General features: G+C 47.8%; 1 protein-coding gene and 1 long non-coding RNA gene across 3 annotated transcripts; both read right to left on the reverse strand.

Moving 5' to 3' along the window:
* Window positions 1–2,383: 2,383 nt before the first annotated feature.
* Window positions 2,384–14,897, reverse strand: COPS7B (COP9 signalosome subunit 7B). Of its 2 annotated transcripts, none has more exons than XM_083504574.1 (7): window positions 14,757–14,897; window positions 11,971–12,147; window positions 11,013–11,088; window positions 8,865–8,953; window positions 6,945–7,147; window positions 6,730–6,835; window positions 2,384–3,767 (listed from the first exon to the last, which is right to left on the reverse strand). In XM_083504574.1, exons 1-7 carry the CDS (start codon window positions 14,808–14,810, stop codon window positions 3,609–3,611), a joined length of 864 nt encoding a protein of 287 aa, XP_083360700.1. In that variant the 5' UTR covers window positions 14,811–14,897; the 3' UTR covers window positions 2,384–3,608. The 2 variants fall into 2 exon arrangements, with proteins under 2 accessions (XP_083360700.1, XP_083360701.1); XM_083504575.1 differs by lacking the exon at window positions 14,757–14,897 and adding an exon at window positions 13,445–13,604.
* On the reverse strand, window positions 7,156–8,858 carry LOC310707477. Its single transcript, XR_014526485.1, has 3 exons — window positions 8,438–8,858; window positions 7,259–8,070; window positions 7,156–7,227 (listed from the first exon to the last, which is right to left on the reverse strand). It is a non-coding gene; the product is annotated as an uncharacterized lncRNA (long non-coding RNA).
* Window positions 14,898–19,085: the final 4,188 nt, after the last annotated feature.

Below are 19,085 nucleotides of genomic sequence, written 5' to 3' on the forward strand. Positions count from 1 at the left end.
CGCCTTAGCACAGCTGGGCTCTGTCGCAAGGCGCCAATGAGGCCACTGGCAGCAGTGCAGCAGAGCAGGCAGCCAGTTAACGGCAGTCGGCCGGCTGCAGCTCAGAGACCTCGGTCCTGCCTTCACCCGGATTTCTGACGACGTGCCTGGCTGCCTGCACAGGATGATGCGCAGCAGGCACCTGCCAGGGACCAAATTGCAGCCCGCTCATCTCACACAGATCCAGACACCCTGGTCTACTAGAGGGTGCAGTGTGGCTTACAGAGATTGGGAGCCTGTGGCTCTCCAGATGAATGTGGGACTCCAATTCCCATCAGCCCCAGCCAGCATGACCGGCTACCAGGGATGATGGGAGCTGTAGTGCAGCCCACCCCCGGAGGACCATAGCTTTCGTGACCCGGTTTTAAGGGGTGTGCAAAAGGCAGATGTTCAACAGGTATGGGTTTCCCTCTCACACATCAGAAGGCTCAGTGGCAAGGAAGGCTCCACCTGTGGAACAACAAATGTCAACTTTGCCTTTGGAAAGGAGGCTGATTCCTCTGTTTCCTCCATCTGGACAAGCAAGAGACATCAGCATGGCTCAAGGCAACTTCCAACCAGGCAAAAATACCGGGTGGGGTGACTGCAGGTCAGGGAGAGGTGTGGCCTAGACAGCTCAGAGGACCAGCTGGAGATTTGGAGGGCCTTTTTTGCTTCCTGGTCATGAGGCACAAGGATGGGGAACTGGTGTCCCTTCAAATCTTGTTGCACTCCCAACTCTAACTGGCTCCAGCATCTTCTGGGGGCCACAAGCTCCCCACCCCCGCCATAGTATGGGTGGGATGGGATCAAAGCTGAACCAGGTATTTCATATTAAAAAAGGTAAATGGACCCCTGACTGTTAGGTCCAGTTGCGGACGACTCTGGGGTTGCGGCGCTCATCTCGCTTTGCTGGCCGAAGGAGCCGGCGTACAGCTTCCGGGTCATGACAAAGCCACTTCTGGCGAAACCGGAGCAGCGCATGGAAACACCGTTTGCCTTCCCGCCGGAGTGGTACCTATTTATCTACTTGCACTTTGACGTGCTTTCGAACTGCTAGGTTGGCAGGAGCAGGGACCGAGCAACGGGAGCTCACCCCGTCGTGGGGATTCGAACCGCCAACCTTCTGATCGGCAAGCCCTAGGCTCTGTGGTTTAGACCACAGTGCCACCTGCGCCCCACATTTCATATTTAGGAGGGAGTATTTATTGGATTATTGCACCATTCTTTCCTTAGTGGCTAAGGTTGGCAGGAAAGACTGTATAGAAGCAGTGTGCTGGAAGGGACCCCGGGGATGATGCAGTCCAAGCCCCTGCAATGCAGGAATACGTAGCTGTCCCTGACGGGGATCGAATCTACAAGCTTGGAGTTACCAGCACCACGCTCTAACCAACCAAGCTCTCGGGTTTTCTTCGCTGCTGATGGGCTCAGGTACTGAAGGAAGGAGGCAACTTGCACGTGCCTTTCGACGTCACATGGAAAACGCGACCTCTCCTTTCCTACCCCGCTGGCAATTTAGCTAGCCAACTCCCCATGAGGCACTGGGATCAGGTGGTTTCACAGCAGGGTATGCTGCTGGCATCGAGAGAGGCCAACACCACACGCAACGCGCCAGTGGTGGAGCTCATTATTGTCTGTGGAGCCCAGATTTCTACCCAAGGCACTTAACACATCATCCCTGCCGTTTCCACTGTCGAAATCCCCTGCTCCAGCTCCGGAAGCCTGAGGCTCACAGATCTCAAAGCCCACCTGGACCCATTTCTCTGTATTGCCTTAGAGAGCTTGAAGGTGGTTCTTTCATGAGCACAGCCAGCCAGTGTTCTGCCTCCCCATAGGATGTGCAGCAGGTGGGATGCCATTTTCAGCAATAAATTAATTTTTGAAAACGTGCGATTGTATGCAAACTGCACTGCCGTGAACCCCGTGTGTTTCATGGGAGGGGCTCCCGCCCCCCTGCTTGCTGCTACTGCCCCCCACGGGGCCTTGCTGCTCTCTGGTGGTGGTCTGCATGACCACAACTGCCCCAGCCTGCCCTGGCCCTAAATATACTGCAACTGCAGTTTGACCTCGTTTGGATCCCAGAAGGATGGTGCGGCTGCCTCACACGAGCCTGGAGCTCTGTATCCGACTCTGCTCGTTGGGAATCTCAGAGTCGCTCCAACCCCTTGATCACTTGCTCTTTTCTGAACCTTTTCCAACTCTAAGATGTCCTTTTTTGAGGGGAGGCGGCCAGAAGTATACACATGTGGTTGTGCCATAGATTTGTATCATTTGCCGCCCCCTGAGTGCCTTGCTCTACCTGCCAGAGCTCTCTGAAGCCTAAAACCAACTTAATGAAAAAACACTGAGCTTCCAGCCAGGGGTATGAATTTCAACGCTGACTTTTTTTTTTAATAGAAAAGAAAACAATCCTTCTGACAAAGTCACTTTCAATTAAGTTTGTAACAAATATCAAATAAAATACAAAAGGCTGTAAATTCTCAAGCCTCCCAACAAATGTACAAAAACGGGGGCGTGGGGAGGAGGTTGGGTCCACGGGGTTCAAATACAACCAGAAAGCAGTTCAAGTTCTGTTAAGTCTGGCAGAGGCCGGCAGAGGTGACCCCTCCTGCTTGCTGCTGCCTCCGCTGGAGTGTCCCCAGGGCTGGGAGACCAAGAGGGGAACCTCTTTTCCCAGCGCTCGCTTTTGCCCAGGGAGACTCTAACGCAACACACTTCAGAAGGCTTCGGGAGGAGGGGAACTATGACCGTGGAACACACACTGAGAGCGCACAACTTCAGCAACAACCCCGTCCCTTGTGAGGGTGGTCAGGAAGAGGGGGGGGAGGAGGAGGCAGCGGCAGCAGCGGCAGCCGGCGGCTGGAAAAAGCAGCTTTCCCCCCACGGGCTCCACTCTTCCTGCCCCAACTTCCTCCCCTTCAGAGCTGAAGGACTTTAAAAAGCCGGCAGGAGAGGGAAGGGGCTTTTACCTGGGCTGAGGAGGTCAGCAGAGCAGGTGGCAAGTAAACACAGCCCGACCCCCCTGCAGCGTGAGGTAGAGAGTTGCACCCTAAGACAAAACGCCGTTGTAAAGGAGCAGGGGAAGTAAGAAGGTAGCAACGAGAACCAGTGCCTGGGCCAGGGGCACAGCGTCACCTTTGGTATGTGGCAGAGCTGGGGGTTAAGTGAAGAAATCCCTCCCTCCCTCCTGCCACCTCTCCCAGCCTGAAGGCAAATCTCACTGCCCGGGGACCTCTGCTGCCAAGGAATGTGGAGCAGGGCAACCTGGGGAGGAGGCTGCGGCTAACTGCAGGAGCCCCAGGGGAACTGTGCCCTGCTTCTGCCTCCTGTCCCCAAATCAGAGAGCAAATGGTGCCCTTGTGTTCCTCAAAAATAAAAAGGAGAAAAAGAAGCAGCTATGGTGCTGAAGGGCTGCCCTGAGTGACTGCGAGCTTGGCAGTGTCCCTTGCTAGTTCAAACATGGACCCGCCTGGGCCGCCCTCCCGCCCCCGCAGCCTGAAAGAACGCAGAACGGCTCACAAGCTGCTGCTGGAAAGAGGAGCCAGAGTCGCTCAGGGGCCCTGGAACGCCCTGCTGCCGCCGTGCAGGCATCAGTGGCGGCTGGAGACCAGCCCTTTGACCTTGGACATCTTCTTGGTGGGCGGCCTCTGCTCCGTGTGCGGGGGGCACTCCCGTTCCGCCAGCTGCTGATCCATCTCCTGGGCCGAGGAGGAGGCTGTGGCTTTCAGCGTCTTCTTTATGTTTGTGACCTGCAGGGGAGGAGAGAGGCAGAGAGGAGGTTTCTTTGCAAACATGAAACAGCGGGGCACCCCCATTCCTCTGAAGCGCTAGCGGAGGACGGAAGTTTTCTGTCCCAAGTCGAGGTGCAGGAGGGGGCACAGCAAGCCAGAGACCAACGGGGAGGAGCAGGGAGCTCAAAGGAACATCGGAAGCAGCCTCAGACCGGGCTGAACCCACCAGCCATCTCCCCTGGTGTCAGGGACTGGCTGAAGAGGAGTGGGGGGGGGGGCAGCAGCCAGGGAACCCCAGAGGAGGAAGTCTCAGAGCCAGGGCATTGGCGGCAGGACACTGAGCAGAAGTTAGAGGAAGAAGAAATGAAATTGTCAGCGATGCAATGGAGGAATCTGTCAGACTTTACACTCTTGGCAGAGTTTGAGTCCCAACAGATATTGGGGAAGTTGAAGTCCCCCATGATTACTATTTCTTTCCTTTTTGAATGTTTGGTAATCTACTCTAGTAAGGCATCATCCGAGTCTTCAGTCTGGCTTGCCAGTCTATAGCAGACACCCACAGTAAGGTCACTGCTCTTTCTCTCTCCTACAATTTTTTTCTCCTATACTGTCAATCTGCTTTTCATGCTCCAGGTCATGGAATTCTTTACAAGTATACACATCCTTTATCTATAATGCTGCTCCTTCTCCCTTCCAGTGTGGTCTGTTCCTTTTGAACAGGTTATACCCCTCAATTCCTACATTCCAGTCATGAGTCTCATCCCACCAGGTTTCAGTAATGCCTGTTTGCTGTCCTGTATTAAAAGCTCCAGTTCATCTTGTTTGTTTCCCATACTCTGTGCATTTGTGTAGACAACTGAAACCATGAGTTGTTCCCTGCAGCTGCTTCCTTCCTGCAGTTTCTTGCCTTTTAGCAGTCTTCAGGAGCACCAGCTCAGTTTCCTGTGCATCAATGAAGCTATTATCCCCATTTCCAGGTGCTCTTTTGCTGTTCCTATTGTTTTTCCCTCCCCCTCAAGATCTAGTTTAAAGCTCTCCTGATTAGATTCTCCAGACTCTTGGCAAACACACTCTTGGCAAACTGCTGTGAGGTGCAGCCCATCTCTCGCCAGAAGTCTGACCTCAAGGAAGCAGAGACCATGATCCAAGAAGCCAAATTCTTCCGGACGACCCACCTGCGCAGCCAGTGGTTTACTCCAAGTATTTTCCTCTCTCTTCTTGGGCCACAACCTTCAACAGGAAGGAGTGATGTCTCTTCAGCTCCCTGCCCAGTGTCTCATAGTCCCTTCCTGTGTGTGGCAGTATTATTTGTACCCACATGAATCAGAAAGAAGGGGTAGTAGTCAGTGGGCTTTATAAGACTTGGCAACTTCTCTGTCACATCGTGAATCTTTGCACCTGGAAGACAGCACACCTCCTGTGACATCCTGTTTCCTCCACACACTACTGCCTCTGTTCCCCTCAGTAGTATCACCCTGACTTGTCTCCTCCTCCTCTGGGGAGTAGCAAGAATCATTCCATGGGCTGTGCCTTCCAAAGGCTGCTTGGAGTGTTCTGAGGCCTGCTTCTGCTGTGCTCGAAGTCTTCCCCTCTTGTTTATTGGAGCTTATTTTGATACTGTTGGGACAAGTTACAAAGGCTGGAAACTTATGGTTTGAGTACTTCCTACTCCTTCCTCCCAGCTTGTCATCACTGGGCTGCAATTCCCTTTCTCTGGTGTCGCCTCCACAGAAGGTAGCAAGTATGTTATCAGCATACTCATCCACAGTCAGTAGCCTTGGATCTGATGGGGTTAGATCAAGAATGGAAAAAGGCTCATCCAAATCCATCTCCTCTGGGGGGGGGGGGGGTTTGGCAAGAATCGTTCTGTGCACTGTACCTTTCCCAGACACCTTCTGAATGTCTTCTGAGGTTGGCAACTGCTGTCTTAGCTCCTCTGGCCCAGAATCAGCGTCCACAGTGAGAGTATGGAAGCGATTTTGCAACTCTAATGACAAAGTGTGGTTTGTGACTGTCCTACTTCTGTGTGTCGCATTCCTCCAGGGGTTAGACCAGGCACCCCCAAACTCGACCCTCCAGATGTTTTGGGACTACAATTCCCATCATCCCTGACCACTGGTCCTGTAAGCTAGAGATGGTGGGAGTTGTAGCCCCAAAACATCTGGAGAGCCAAGTTTGGGGGTGCCTGGGTTAGACTATTGCAATGGGCAATCTTTCTTTACCCATCCATCTTGGAGCTCAATCTCAGTCAACTCAGCTCTATCAAGCAACTCTGCATGTTGTCCTGTTGCTTGAGGTGTGGCTAGGCAGGCCTCAAGTTGCTACACCTTCTCTTCCAGCAAGACAACCAGCTTGCACTTGCTACTAGTGTGCTGTTGCTTGTTCTCTGGCAGAATGACAAACATGGCACAGGTGTTACAGGTCACTGCAGCAGCTCCCTCACTCTCCAAGTCCCTGGTCCTATGCACACCAAGAGACAGAACTCTTGGCCTCCCCTTTAAACGCCCCCACTAAACGCCCTTGCAAATGCCCCCGTTGGTGAACTCTGGCCGTGAGCTCCCAGGATCTGCACTGAGCTAAGTTTATCAGGCGATAGATGGACTGAATGACCAAATAATGTGAAATATAAAGTGCTGAGAAAGGTTTGAGAGGAAGAACCTAAGAGGAGTGATTACGAATTGTTCCTTTTTAGGCAGTAGCATGCTGCCCTCTAGAGGCCAGAAGACTCACAGGAGCCATCCTGAGAAGAATGGATAAACTTCAGGATTGATTTTGAGCGTTAGTTCCCACAAAGCTAAAGTACGGACATCCTCTAGGCTGGTTAGACCAACAGGAGAAAATTCCACAGGAATGAGTGAAGGTTGCAGAGGAAAAGTCTCAGCGTTCTTGAATTTACTCCAGTCCGTTTGGAAACGAGGGCTGCTGCTTGCCGCTCGCCCTAGAGAATGGAGACATTAACGGGGGGGGGGGCATTACCTACCTCTGTCTCTACCTGCTGCTGGGTTCGGTTGTGGTTCTCTTTGTATTGGTTGGCTCTAAGCACCTGCTGCTCAATTCCTAACAGAACTGCTTCGCACCCATCACACCTGAAAACACAATACTTGCGCAGTCAATGTCAGGGAGGTGGCAGGAGGTGGGGCTCTGCCTAAACCGAAGGGTGGGGAAGTTGGGGAACCCTGTCGGGGGGCAGCTTACCATTCGTGGAGTGTTTTGATGATGTTGCTGATGTCCTTCCTCTGGATGTCCCTGCCAATGCAGAAGTCCACTTCCAGCATCTGGTTGCGCTGGTCCAGCTTCCCCTGGATGATGTCGGTGTAAACGGCTTCGATGATCAGGTCTTCCAGCTCCCGCAGGTTCCGCATCTCCAGGTCATTCAGTAACACCGAGTAAGGAATACACTGGGGGAGAGAAGGGAGCAGAGACCAGCAGGAAGACCCTGGAGCCTAGACTAAAACATGCTTTTGTTTCTAGGTGCAGTCTGGGGCGCTGCTCACCGTTTTATAGGATACCTGCCAACTTCACACTCAGAATCATAGAAATGTAGAGTTGGAAGGGACGCCGGGGGCCATCTACTCAGAGCCCCTGCAATTCAGGAATCTCAACTAAAGCATCCATGACAGATGGCCATCTAACTTCTAGCAGCTGAGATGATCAGAACTTAAGTTTCTCAAATACCTTTAGCACGTCAAGGTGCGGGATTCAACTAAGTTGTTGTGTGCATGGAGCGAGGTCTGCTTGTGTCATGGGACTACACCCTTCAAAAAAAAAAAATCTGTTCTGGAGGGTTAGGGAAAACCCCAAAACAGGTTTAGGGGGTGAAGGGGAGAAATCTTGTTGCTTGAGTAGCATCATTCCCCACGTACAAACCCCCATGCAGAGGTATGCTGAATTCACCCAGAGTATCTGTAGGACAGGGACAAAGGTCAAAAATGCTGGGACTGAGCCATCAGTGGCTAGCATGCAGTGGGGGGGGGGGGTTCACCAAAGGCAGAGGACGTTTAAGAGGAAGGCCTAAGTTGAAAAGGTTTGAGAGAAACGGAACTAAAAGAACATGGCAGGTGTTAGATAGAACACAGCAAGGGCACATCATGCTTTACTGGGGAGAACCAGGGATTCCGATGCAGTTTCTATTATTACTCATGCGCTGCCAACCAGAAGATAAAACATTACCCAAGCCCCATCAATGAAACGCATGAAGGGTGTGCTGTAATAGCAGTAGTTGTGGCACTACAGCCAGGTGTAGCTTGTTATTACTTGTTGTAACCTATCTGCTGAAGTCAATGAAAAAACTGCTCCAGTTCTTGCTTTTTTCCAGAAATACCTAATGGGATAGGTAAAGGTAAAGGGACCCCTGACCATCAGGTCCAGTCGTGACCAACTCTGGGGTTGCGGCGCTCATCTCGCTTTATTGGCTGAGGGAGCAGGCGTACAGCTTCCGGGTCATTTGGCCAGCATGACTAAGCCGCTTCTGGCGAACCAGAGCAGCGCACGGAAACGCCATTTACCTTCCCGCCGGAGCAGTACCTATTTATCTACTTGCACTTTGACGTGCTTTCAAACTGCTAGGTTGGCAGGAGCAGGGACCGAGCAACGGGAGCTCACCCCATCGTGGGGATTCGAACCGCCCACCTTCTGATCAGCAAGTCCTAGGCTCTGTGGTTTAACCCACAGTGCCACCTGCATCCCACCTAATGGGATACAGGGCTACTATTATTCCTATTTTTTAGGGAGAACTAAAGTTGACACAGATATCTAGCCGTCCTTGTGTTACGCCATGGAGTTGCGATTTGGGAGAGATGGCAAAGGATAAACCATCAAGCCATCTGATAACTGATCAAAGGAAGCCAAAGTGATTCAAGCATAAATGTTTCATTTCAGCAGCTGCTCTCTGCTTCCCCCATTGCTAAAAAGCTGCCTGAAAGCACCGGGGATTCATGTCCCATTAGTCTATTCTACACCCTTTGGCTCTCAAGATCAACAGGAGATGTCATAAGTTCCCAAAAATTCATATATGCATGCATGTGTCGACACACATTTACACACTCTGTGTGTGCGCAAACACACATATATGGAGGTTTGCCTTCACATTGGCTGGTCTTAGTGCCAATACTTTACCTTCATTCTGGAAGCTAAGCTGACAATAGTTAAGTGCTTTAACTTGTTCTTCTGGGCCCCTGTTAGCTCTGGCAGGTTAGTCTTGTTTGCTGTCCAAGAAATTGAATTAAAGAAAAACTTCAGGTTATGTGCTTCAATTGAATTACTCAACGCTGCTGACTTCATTCACACAACTTTGAGCCATGTTCTCTGCCGCACAGAAGAATGCTCCCACTTCCCTACAGGCACTGGCAAATGGAGAAGCATGGGGCAGTTTTCAGAATACGCACCTCTGAAAAGCAGAGTCCGCATTTCCCAACCCAATAACCTTCCTAAATGTTTTGAATTATAACTCCCATCAACTCAAACCAGCATGGCCAATGGAGTCCAAAACATCTAAAGGGTATCAGGTTGAGAAAGGCTGACATGGACTGTCACTTCACTGAGTTCATATATCTATAACCAAAAAGAGAAAACCAGAGCAATGTGGCTTTAACTCTCCTTAAGTTGCAAGCAAGTGAAAACCTGGACAAGGCAGAACTTTGTTTCCAGCATCCACACATTTCTCTTCATTTAAAACAAAACAAAACAAAGGGGTGGAACAGGCAGTATGCCGTTGGGTATGAATTGCTAGCCAGAATCCATGGATTTTGCACTGAACAGTTTCTATTCCCTCCATTGTGCCTCACCAATAAATCCATTTTGGATCACCACCCACAGTATCCCAGTGTTTTAATTACAAAATACCATGAGTAGGATACCCACCCTCACAGAACCAATTGCCATAAGCTGGTTTGAGCATGTGAGAACTACGCAAGTGTTGTGCGTTTTGCAAAGATTATCCCTTTAAAAGATTTGATGCAGAATGTATGGCAACTTTAGAAGACTCAGGTGGTAAATTTTGGATGAGAATCAAGTTTAGGCACAACTTATCGACAAGGCAGATTTGGTAACAAGAAAGTTTCAAATCTCATTATTCTTAGAATGTCCTTGAAATCTGCAAAACGGGGGAGCTGGAAAACTTTTGGACGGAGAAGCAGCCTGGCACTGGGAACCAGTGCAAGTCACAGCAAATCAGTTCAGCTGGACTGATAAAGTAACTTCCTATGAAACATTTGGAGCCGCCCAAGTTCACATGCTCTGCTGGAGGAACTGGACACGAAAGAATGGGTTAATTTCTTTCAAGGGCAGAAATCACCCCAGGTATGAGATAAGTTAAGAGGTACAAGGTCAACCAATCCAGTTGTTATGGCAATGGCTCATTAGACAGTCAGTGTGCCTTGAGAAGTGAATCTGTGTTATGTCTTGAATTGCTGGAGCGACAGAAATACTTTGTATTTGTATGCATATATCTGCTGAAGTTAAAAGCCAGCAACATCCAGTTAGAAAGATCTCAGGCAACAAGGCTTAGAAAGACCTCTGAGGACTTGCTGAACCCATAGTATGATGCATTAATGCAGTTTCACATGTTGCTACGTCTTTAGTGCAGAGCAGAATAAATTAATACTATTTATAAAGTGCCTGAAATGTTACATGCTGTACAATGAAATACTTCAGAGTCAACAGTGAAACTGGAAGGAAGGGTAAAATTAGTAGGAAAGGAAGGTGCAGGGCTCAGAAGAGATCACAGGGGAAGAGCAGAAAGCAGATAGAAAGGGGAGCAGAAATGGAAGTGAAGCAAGAGGAAGGAATTGTGATAGAAACTGAACAGGACAACCAGCTACCTGAAGCACAGCTCCTGCTCTGCTCTTGGACAATTAAAAGATCTGCAGTGCAGAGTAAGGAGTGCAAAGCCAGGCAACTGATGACCTAATCACCAGCAGTCAGGGAAATGAGATGGGAGGCAATGGGAACAGAACTGCACGATAACAGGAGAAAAAAATGGGGAGAAATGGTATGCTAACCAATGCTATATTTCTACACTGCTTTTCATTCAAATGAATCCCAAAGCGGCTTACAAATAGGGCTAGAAATAAAATCAATAAACAGTTTTAGAGATGAGCTCCATCTGAAAAGGACAGAAATTTTGTCTGAAGGAACTAAGGCAGACAGATGTGGCAGATTTTGAGATCTTCCATGAACTTGGCCAAGGAAGAAACTGGAGATGTCAAAAGCCAATGAAGACACAGTAGTGTTAAAATGCGTTCTAGAATTGCAGCTGCCTCTTACCTACATAGTCCGGGTATGTTCCATAGGCAAAGAGATTCAGCAGCTGAAAATAAGCAGCGTTGGGACCTTCGGCAAGCTGCATAGGAAGAAAAAAGAAAGGAAGAGACCCATCAGAGTGATATTGATCCAATGACTAATCAAGTATTAAGACTATTCCAAGGGTTATCAAATTACACTATTGTGAGCGTGCTTAAATCAAGGAGACAGCACTGGTCAAGGCCAGATGTTTCAGCAACGGAGCTTCCCGTTTTCCAGGTTCAACCTTAAATGTTGAAAATGGTACTGCTAAAGCAGCGTTCACCAAAGTGGGTGCCCTCTAGAGGTTTGGACCACAACTCTCATCATTCCTGACCATTGGCCATGCTGACTGGAACTAATGAATGATGTAGTCCAAAGTGTCTGATGGGTACTGTGCTGCCAAAGTTCGCCCTAAATAAAAGAGATTCCATATTCATTGTTTCACAGAATCTTCTGGCACACAGACTATGTCGACTTTGCAGGCTGTTGCAGGATCAAGGTCTGTATAAGCCAATATATGAACCAAGTACTTTGGCCAGGCACCCACAGCACCTTCCAATATGCCACTTCTTGCCATTTTGTCAGGACCAAGAGACTAGGGTTGATGGCTTCAGAACAAGTTAAGATGTTAAGCCACAGTTTGAAGTTGGGTTAATGCCCTGGCTTGTCCTGAAGCCATAAATCATATGGCAGGCTTACATGTAATGCTCAACCATGATTTAGAACAACGAGCATGAGTTATAATGAGCACAAGAGAAAACCTGAGCTCCCACACTCCACTCACCCACCTACCCAGTACAACCTGGAAAATTACCTGAGCAGTTTGCTTTCACTTTCCACAAAACTTGAAATGCCAATTTAAAACAAATTAGTTAAGCAATCCAGCAGCATCATTTATGGTTTGACACTCACCAGTCTCCAGGAAATCAGTCACACTCACCTCTTGCACATTTGTTAATTCCAGCAGCTCACCAAAGACATAAACCCCAGGGGCCTCGAGAACTTGGCTGATGAGGGCAGTCAGAGCTGATCCACTGGTGCCTTTGGCTAATAAAATAAACTGCTCAAGGAGATTACAGGACGGTTTCTGTTCCCCTGCCATTCTAGACGCTTTTACCTTTCAAAGAGAAAAGGGGGATAAATCACTACCCAAGCACTGCTAAGAAACAATATGAGTGTGGCCAAGGTGGCAAATGTGTCTCAGCTCTGCTTCTTCCTCTAAAAAAGGTAACCCAACGGAAGTGATAAGTTTACTAATGCACAAAGCAGCAGCACCTCAACTCCAAACACAACTGCATACACACTTGCGGAAGGTTGGGAAACAGTAACTGAAGAGTATTGCTTATTGAAGGACACAGCCTACATTACTCCAGTAGGGAAGTGGGTGAACCCTTGGAAAATAGATCTCTAAGTCCAGAGAGCCATGGAAACAATGCCAGAATTGTCATCAACATAAATGATTTCAGAATTGCTTCCCAATCCTGTTCCTGCATTTCAGCTTTTAAAATACGGCTGTGAACTTTCCCCTTGATTCTACTGTCCTATCTTTCTTTCATATGCTTTGTTTTTTTTACAATCAAGAAGTGTATGAATTTCATTAAAACAAACCAACAAATATCTGTCCGCCCTCAGGCGAAGAGGTGAAAATTCCCTTTTTGGAGCATACAATGGTACTCAGTTTTCGAACATAATCCGTTCCGGAAGTCAGTTTGAGTTCCGAAACATTTGAAAACTGAAAGCGGAAACCTCAAAACGCAAGCCTCGTTTCCTGCTTGACTTCCGAGGTGTGTTCAAAAACCGAGGCATTTACTTCTGGATTTTTGGCGTTCGAGTTCCAAAGCGTTAGACTACAGAGGCATTTGAAAACCGAGGTACCGTTGTATGTATTATAAATATGTGTGTGCATTACATATATGTAACACACACACACATGTTGTTTTTATTATGTACTTTGTGGTTTTATTCTGTATTTTTATGCTGTGAACTACCCTGAGATCTTTGGATGAAAGGCGAAATATACACTTAATAAACAACAAGAACGCATACGCCCCCTCCCACTGCATATATATATATATATATTATGAAAGGCGGAATACACAATAAATAACAATAATGCTGCACACGCATATATATAATAGGTCACACACACAGGAGGGGAAATGGGAGAAGGGCCTTATTGCGAGGCGCTTAACGGGACCGGGCGCCGCGGGGCGTTTTCCGGCAACGAATGACGGGCGGAGGGCCGGTGTGCTTGGGGGGCTCCCTCTTCCCACAGCCCCCGCCCGGTGAGGGAGGCCGCCATCACGAGGGGGAAACCCGCCCCCCAGACCCCCCAAAGGCCACCCTCCGCCCCACCACCAGCCCCACCAGCGCCGCCCTGGCCACGGGGCCGCCTCCCCTGCCGCAGCCCCTACCTGGCAGCCCGGCGCGCTCCCTTCCCTCCCCCTCGCTCGCTTCCTCCGCCCGTGCCGCACCTCAGGCCGCCATGACAGCGGCAGCAGCGGCGGCGGAGTAGAAGGAGGCGGCGGAGAGGGACCGGCAAGAGCGCCGCGCGCGTGCGCCGCCGCCTCCGCTCCGGCCGGGAACTGCCTCCCCCGCGAACGAAGGTTCCGCCTGGGGAGACTCAGCGCCGCCTCACATTATTATTATTATTATTATTATTATTATTATTATTATTATTATTATTATTATTATTATTATTATTATTATTATAAATTACAATCAAGAATGTATGAATTTCATTAAAGCAAACAAAGAAATATCCGTCCGCCCTCAGAGGAAGAGGTGAAAATCCCCTTTTTGGAGCATACAATAAATAATAATATTTCATAATAATAATAATAATACAGAACCCAAAAATACAGAACAAGCGCACGAAACAATAAACCTCTCCCCCTGCCCTGCCACACCACTATACATAGATACTGATACTGTATAGGTATAGATATATTGTATATTTATGCTGTGAACCACGCTGAGATCAACAGGTGAAGGCATCCAAATAAGTATAATTATAATTATACCCAGCCCCTCTGGGCTGCTTCCATAATATTCATTATGATTATACATATTGCTAGCACAGCCATCCCCGCCCGGTCCTCCTCCCTTAACACTCTGCCGGAGTTTGCACATCTGAAGGCTGTATTTCAATAAGTAATAATAATGTGGTTTTAATAATAATAATAATAATAATAATAATAATAATAATAATAATAATTGTTATATTTATCATGCAGCCACCAACCCTCATCAAAAAAACAGGCGCCAGAGCAGTTCACAGAAATCTGAAACAACATGTAACGATATAAATGTTTGCTTTTTTTTTTAAAGGACCCCTCCCCATATTACTTTTTAAAGGCTTTTGCACACAATAAAAGCACCTGTAATCTAGCACAGATAAACCCAGTGGAAGCAAAAATAAGGGGTGCTCTACATTCAACGGGGCTTATTCACCAGGTAAATAGGTATAGGGTTGCGGCCTAGCAGCCCCATTCCTAACCATGAATCCTGTTGAATTTTGTGGGGTTTATTTCCAAATTAAGTGGGGTAAGGCACAGTCCTGTGGCACATTGAAGCCAATAGTTAACTTCCAAGTAAAGGCATGCAAGGAGAATCTTGCTGTGCAAATGCTCTCGGGAGCCCCGTGAGGCCTAAGCCCATTCACACCAGTGGATTTAGGAGCGCGGTTTAGGGTATGGTTGTTGTTAGAAGAAAACCTTGAGTTACCAGGTTAACAGCAGCACCAAATTTCTTGACATTCAAAGACGGGCAGCATCCCATTCTCCCCCTAACCCCCCGTGGCTCAAATCACGGTCTGGTGATGTCCACAATGTTGCCAGCCTTAAAAGGCAGAGGGCAGGGCGCAGCTAGCAGTGAGTGGGAAGGTCCAGAAAGAAGCTAAAATGTTGGTTTCAATGTATTGGGGGGAGGGGGGGGGAAAGACCGCTTCCACTTGTTGCAATGGTTCCTTAGAAATTTGGATTATAACTATGATGTGCAGGCGTTTCCCCCACTTTGACTCATGTACAACCATGTGAAGCACGGGAAATAAATTGATTTAAGCTGCAAAACAGCCCCAAAAGGTAGGAGAACTGCAAAAATCGTGCAAAAAGAGCGGGAAAGCAGCTAGCAATCTCAGGAACCTTTGCACAGAATTTTCAGGCATGTAGAGAGTGAGAAAGGAGGGTGGGAGGAAGCGATTGTGGAGGAATTTGGCTGATTTTTGTGTGGATATTTGGTGGTGACTGGGAGTGGCCCCCGGGGCAATATAACACTGGTCCTGAAAGATCTATCTACATTGATTCCCAGTATGTTTCCAAGCACAATTCCAAGTGTTGGTGCTGACCTTTAAAGCCCTAAACAGCCTCGGCCCAGTATACCTGAAGGAGCGTCTCTACCACCATCATTCAGCCCAGACACTGAGGTCCAGCTCCAAGGGCCTTCTGGTGGTTCCCTCACAGACCCTCCAAGTGTCCCTATTTTCCAGGGACAGTCCCAGATTTACAGAAGCCGTCCCAGTTTCTGATTTGATCCCAGAATGTCCTGCTTTGCTTAGGAAATCCCTATTTTGGTCAGAGAAATCTTGGAGGATATGGTAGGATGTCCCTATTTTCATCACAGAAATGTTGGAGAATATGGAATTATCCGATCCCCGAGCCATCTAAAGGCGACCCTGTAATATATATATATATATATATATATATATATATATATATATATATATATATATGTTTTCGTAGATTTTCACGGGTACAGGAATGCAGGTTTTGGTGTCCTCGGGTGTCTTCCCGTGTAAAAGTTGGGGTGTCTAGGCGACGTTTCGACGAGGTCTCACTCGTCATCTTCAGGCTGGTGCTTTCGGCTTCTTGTTACTGGAACAGAGCGGGATCTCAGTGTTTGAGTTCCTATAAATACTGTAGAGGGGTGTGGTGTATTGCCTCAAAAGTTCTGGGCAGAGGGGAAGTTCCCAGGCTAGTGTTCTTTTCTTCTTTTGTTCCTTAATTACTTGAGGGATATCTTGAGTGATTTCTTGAGTGATATTCTGAGTACCACTTAGGTGGGTCATTAGGTGTGGATTAGTTGCTAAAGCCTTCGTGTCTTGACCTCTTGAATTTGTGAAGAGTTTTTCTGGGAAGATGGCTGTACTGCACTTAGTTGTGCTTTGGCTTGGCTTCGTGTATAGGGGCGAGCTGTGGTTTTGTGCCCTGTGCCAGCCAGATCTGTGTAGGGATTGCAGGGGGGTGCAGCATCCGGAGTTGCCACCATGGTTTGGTTACTGGATGGTGTCTGTAATTTATCTGTGGAGAGGGTCTGGGTTTGGGTCTGGTGTGGTTGATTGGTGGTGGCGTTCTGTGTGCCTCTGGATCTGGTGTCGGTTTTTGTGGGGAGGGCTAATTTCCAGATGTCTGGCAGGCGGGACGTGTCGTCACGCTTGTTCATGTTGTGAGGGTGTTTCTCTATCTCGATGGCTTCCATGATTATTCTCTTGTGGTGATGTTCCATGTTAAAGAGCAATTTGGAATCTGCAAAATTAATTTCGTGTCCTGTTTCTTTCATGTGTTGGAAAAGAGAGGAAGATTTTTCTTCTTTTTTGACGGCATTCTTGTGTTCTGCGATACGTGCATTTATTCGTCTGTTTGTTTGTCCAATGTACGTGGCTGGGCAGACTTTGCAGGGTATTTCATAGACCCCTTGGTTTTCCAACTGGATTTTATCTTTGGGGTTTCTGAGGATATTGGCTATTTTTTGGTTGGTGCAAAAGGCTGTTTTGATATTGTGTTTATGGAGGATTTTGCTAATTTTATCTGTAGTGCCCTTGATATAAGGAAGGAGGGCCATGCCATTGTTTTCTTCCGTGTCTTGGTTTTTGGGGGGTGTTTCTTTTTGGATTAGCTTCTTAACCCTGTTTTGCTGGTATCCATTGGCGATTAACACATTTGAGAGATTCTGTAACTCAGTTGTCAAGTGGTCTTTGTCAGCCAGGCGTTTGGTTCTGGAGATGAGGGTCTTGGCTACGGAGTTTATTTGTGCAGGGTGGTGGTGTGATTGAGCATGTAAGTAGCGGTTGGTGTGTGTTTTTTTCCGGTAGATAGTGTGTCCTAGGGAGCCATCAGGTTTTTTGTAGATTAGGACGTCAAGGAAGGGAAGCTGGTTGTTGGCTTCTATTTCCATAGTGAATTGTATTTTGGGGTGTAGGCTGTTGAGATGTGTGAGGAAGCTATCTAGTTTTTCTTTCCCGTGTGGCCAAATTACAAAGGTGTCGTCAACATATCTGAGCCAAAGTTTGGGTTTGTGTTCTGACTTGTCTAAAGCATTGGTTTCAAAGTGTTCCATGTACAGATTTGCGATGACCGGTGAGAGGGGTGATCCCATAGGTGCTCCTTCTATCTGTTTGTATCTTTGTCCATTGTGGATGAAGTACGTGTTGGTTAGGCAGTGGTTGGTCAGGTCCAGGATGTATTCGGGGGGATTGTATTTGTTTTGAATGGCTGTCAAGGCTTCATTAATGGGCACTTGTGTGAAGAGAGATACAACATCGAAGCTCACAAGTAGGTCATCGGGATGTAGGTTTTGCTTCTTTATTGTTTCTATGAACTGGAAGGAGTTTGTAACGTGTGAAGAGATGGATTCTGCATAGGGCTGAAGTTGCTTAGCGAGAAATTTAGCGAGATTTTGTAGAGGTGAGCCTATGGAGCTGACTATTGGTCTGAGTGGTGTTCCTTCTTTGTGTATCTTGGGGAGGCCGTAGAGTTTGGGGCATCTGGATGATTTTTCTCTGGGGATGATTCTTAGCTGGATTTCTTCACTGATAGGAGAGGCTTTTATTTTGGATTTGGTGGTTTTTTCCAGATAGGTGGTGGGATCTGTTTTTATAGGTTGGTAGGTAGGGTCTTGGAGTAGATTTGATAGTTTTGCTTGGTAGTCCGATGTGTTCATCACAACAGTGGCATTACCTTTGTCTGCTGGGAGAATGATTATGTTGTTGTCTTTCCTCAGGTTGGTGAGTGCTTTCTGTTCTTCTTTGTGTAAATTGCTTCTGGGTGGTTTGCTGGAGCAGAGGATGTTGGTGACTTCAAGTCTGATTTTATTGGCTTCATCTGGGTTGATTTTGGTTAGGCTAGCTTCGAAACGTCGAAACGTCGCCTAGACACCCCAACTTTTACACGGGAAGACACCCGAGGACACCAAAACCTGCATATATATATATATATATATATATATATATATATATATATATGCTTTCGTAGATTTTCACGGGTACAGGAATGCAGGTTTTGGTGTCTTCGGGTGTCTTCCCGTGTAAGAGTTGGGGTGTCTAGGCGACGTTTCGACGAGGTCTCACTCGTCATCTTCAGGCTGGTGCTTTCGGCTTCTTGTTACTGGAACAGAGCAGGATCTCAGTGTTTGAGTTCCTATAAATACTGTTGAGGGGGTGTGGTGTATAGCCTCAAACGTTCTGGGCAGAGAGGAAGTTCCCAGGTTAGTGTGCCTTTTCTTCTTTTGTTCCTTAATTACTTGAGGGATATCTTGAGTGATTTCTTGAGTGATATTCTGAGTACCACTTAGGTGGGTCATTAAGTGTGGATTAGTTGTTAAAGCTTTCGTGTCTTGACCTCTTGAGCTTGTGAAGAGTTTTTCTGAGAAGATGGCTGTACTGCACTTAGTTGTGCTCTGGCTTGGCTTCGTGTATAGGGGCGAGCTGTGGTTTTGTGCCCTGTGCCAGCCAGATCTGTGTAGGGATTGCAGGGGGGTGCAGCATCCGGAGGTGCCACTATGGTTTGGCTACTGGATGGTGTCTGTAATTTATCTGTGGAGAGGGTCTGGGTTTGGGTCTGGTGTGGTTGATTGGTGATGGCGTTCTGTGTGCCTCTGGTTCTGGTGTTGGTTTTTGTGGGGAGGGCTAATTTCCAGATGTCTGGCGGGCGGGACGTGTCGTCACGCTTGTTCATGTTGTGAGGGTGTTTCTCTATCTCGATGGCTTCCATGATTATTCTCTTGTGGTGGTGTTCCATGTTAAAGAGCAATTTGGAATCTGCAAAATTAATTTCGTGTCCT

The sequence above is a fragment of the Podarcis liolepis genome (genome assembly GCF_965112155.1).
Source record: "Podarcis liolepis genome assembly, chromosome: 5".
Lineage (NCBI taxonomy): Eukaryota > Metazoa > Chordata > Lepidosauria > Squamata > Lacertidae > Podarcis > Podarcis liolepis.

Bases quoted from the DNA above. Each gene is read 5' to 3' on its own strand.
- COPS7B (XM_083504574.1), bottom strand. From the start codon at position 14,810: ATGGGATGCTGCCCGTCTTTGAATGTCAAGAAATTTGGTGCTGCTGTT. The intron at 11,089-11,970 runs GTGAGTGTGACT...CTTCCTATGCAG, and splicing joins AATTAACAAATGTGCAAGAG to CTTGCCGAAGGTCCCAACGC. The intron at 8,954-11,012 runs GTAAGAGGCAGC...TTTCTTGGACAG, and splicing joins AACATACCCGGACTATGTAG to CAAACAAGACTAACCTGCCA.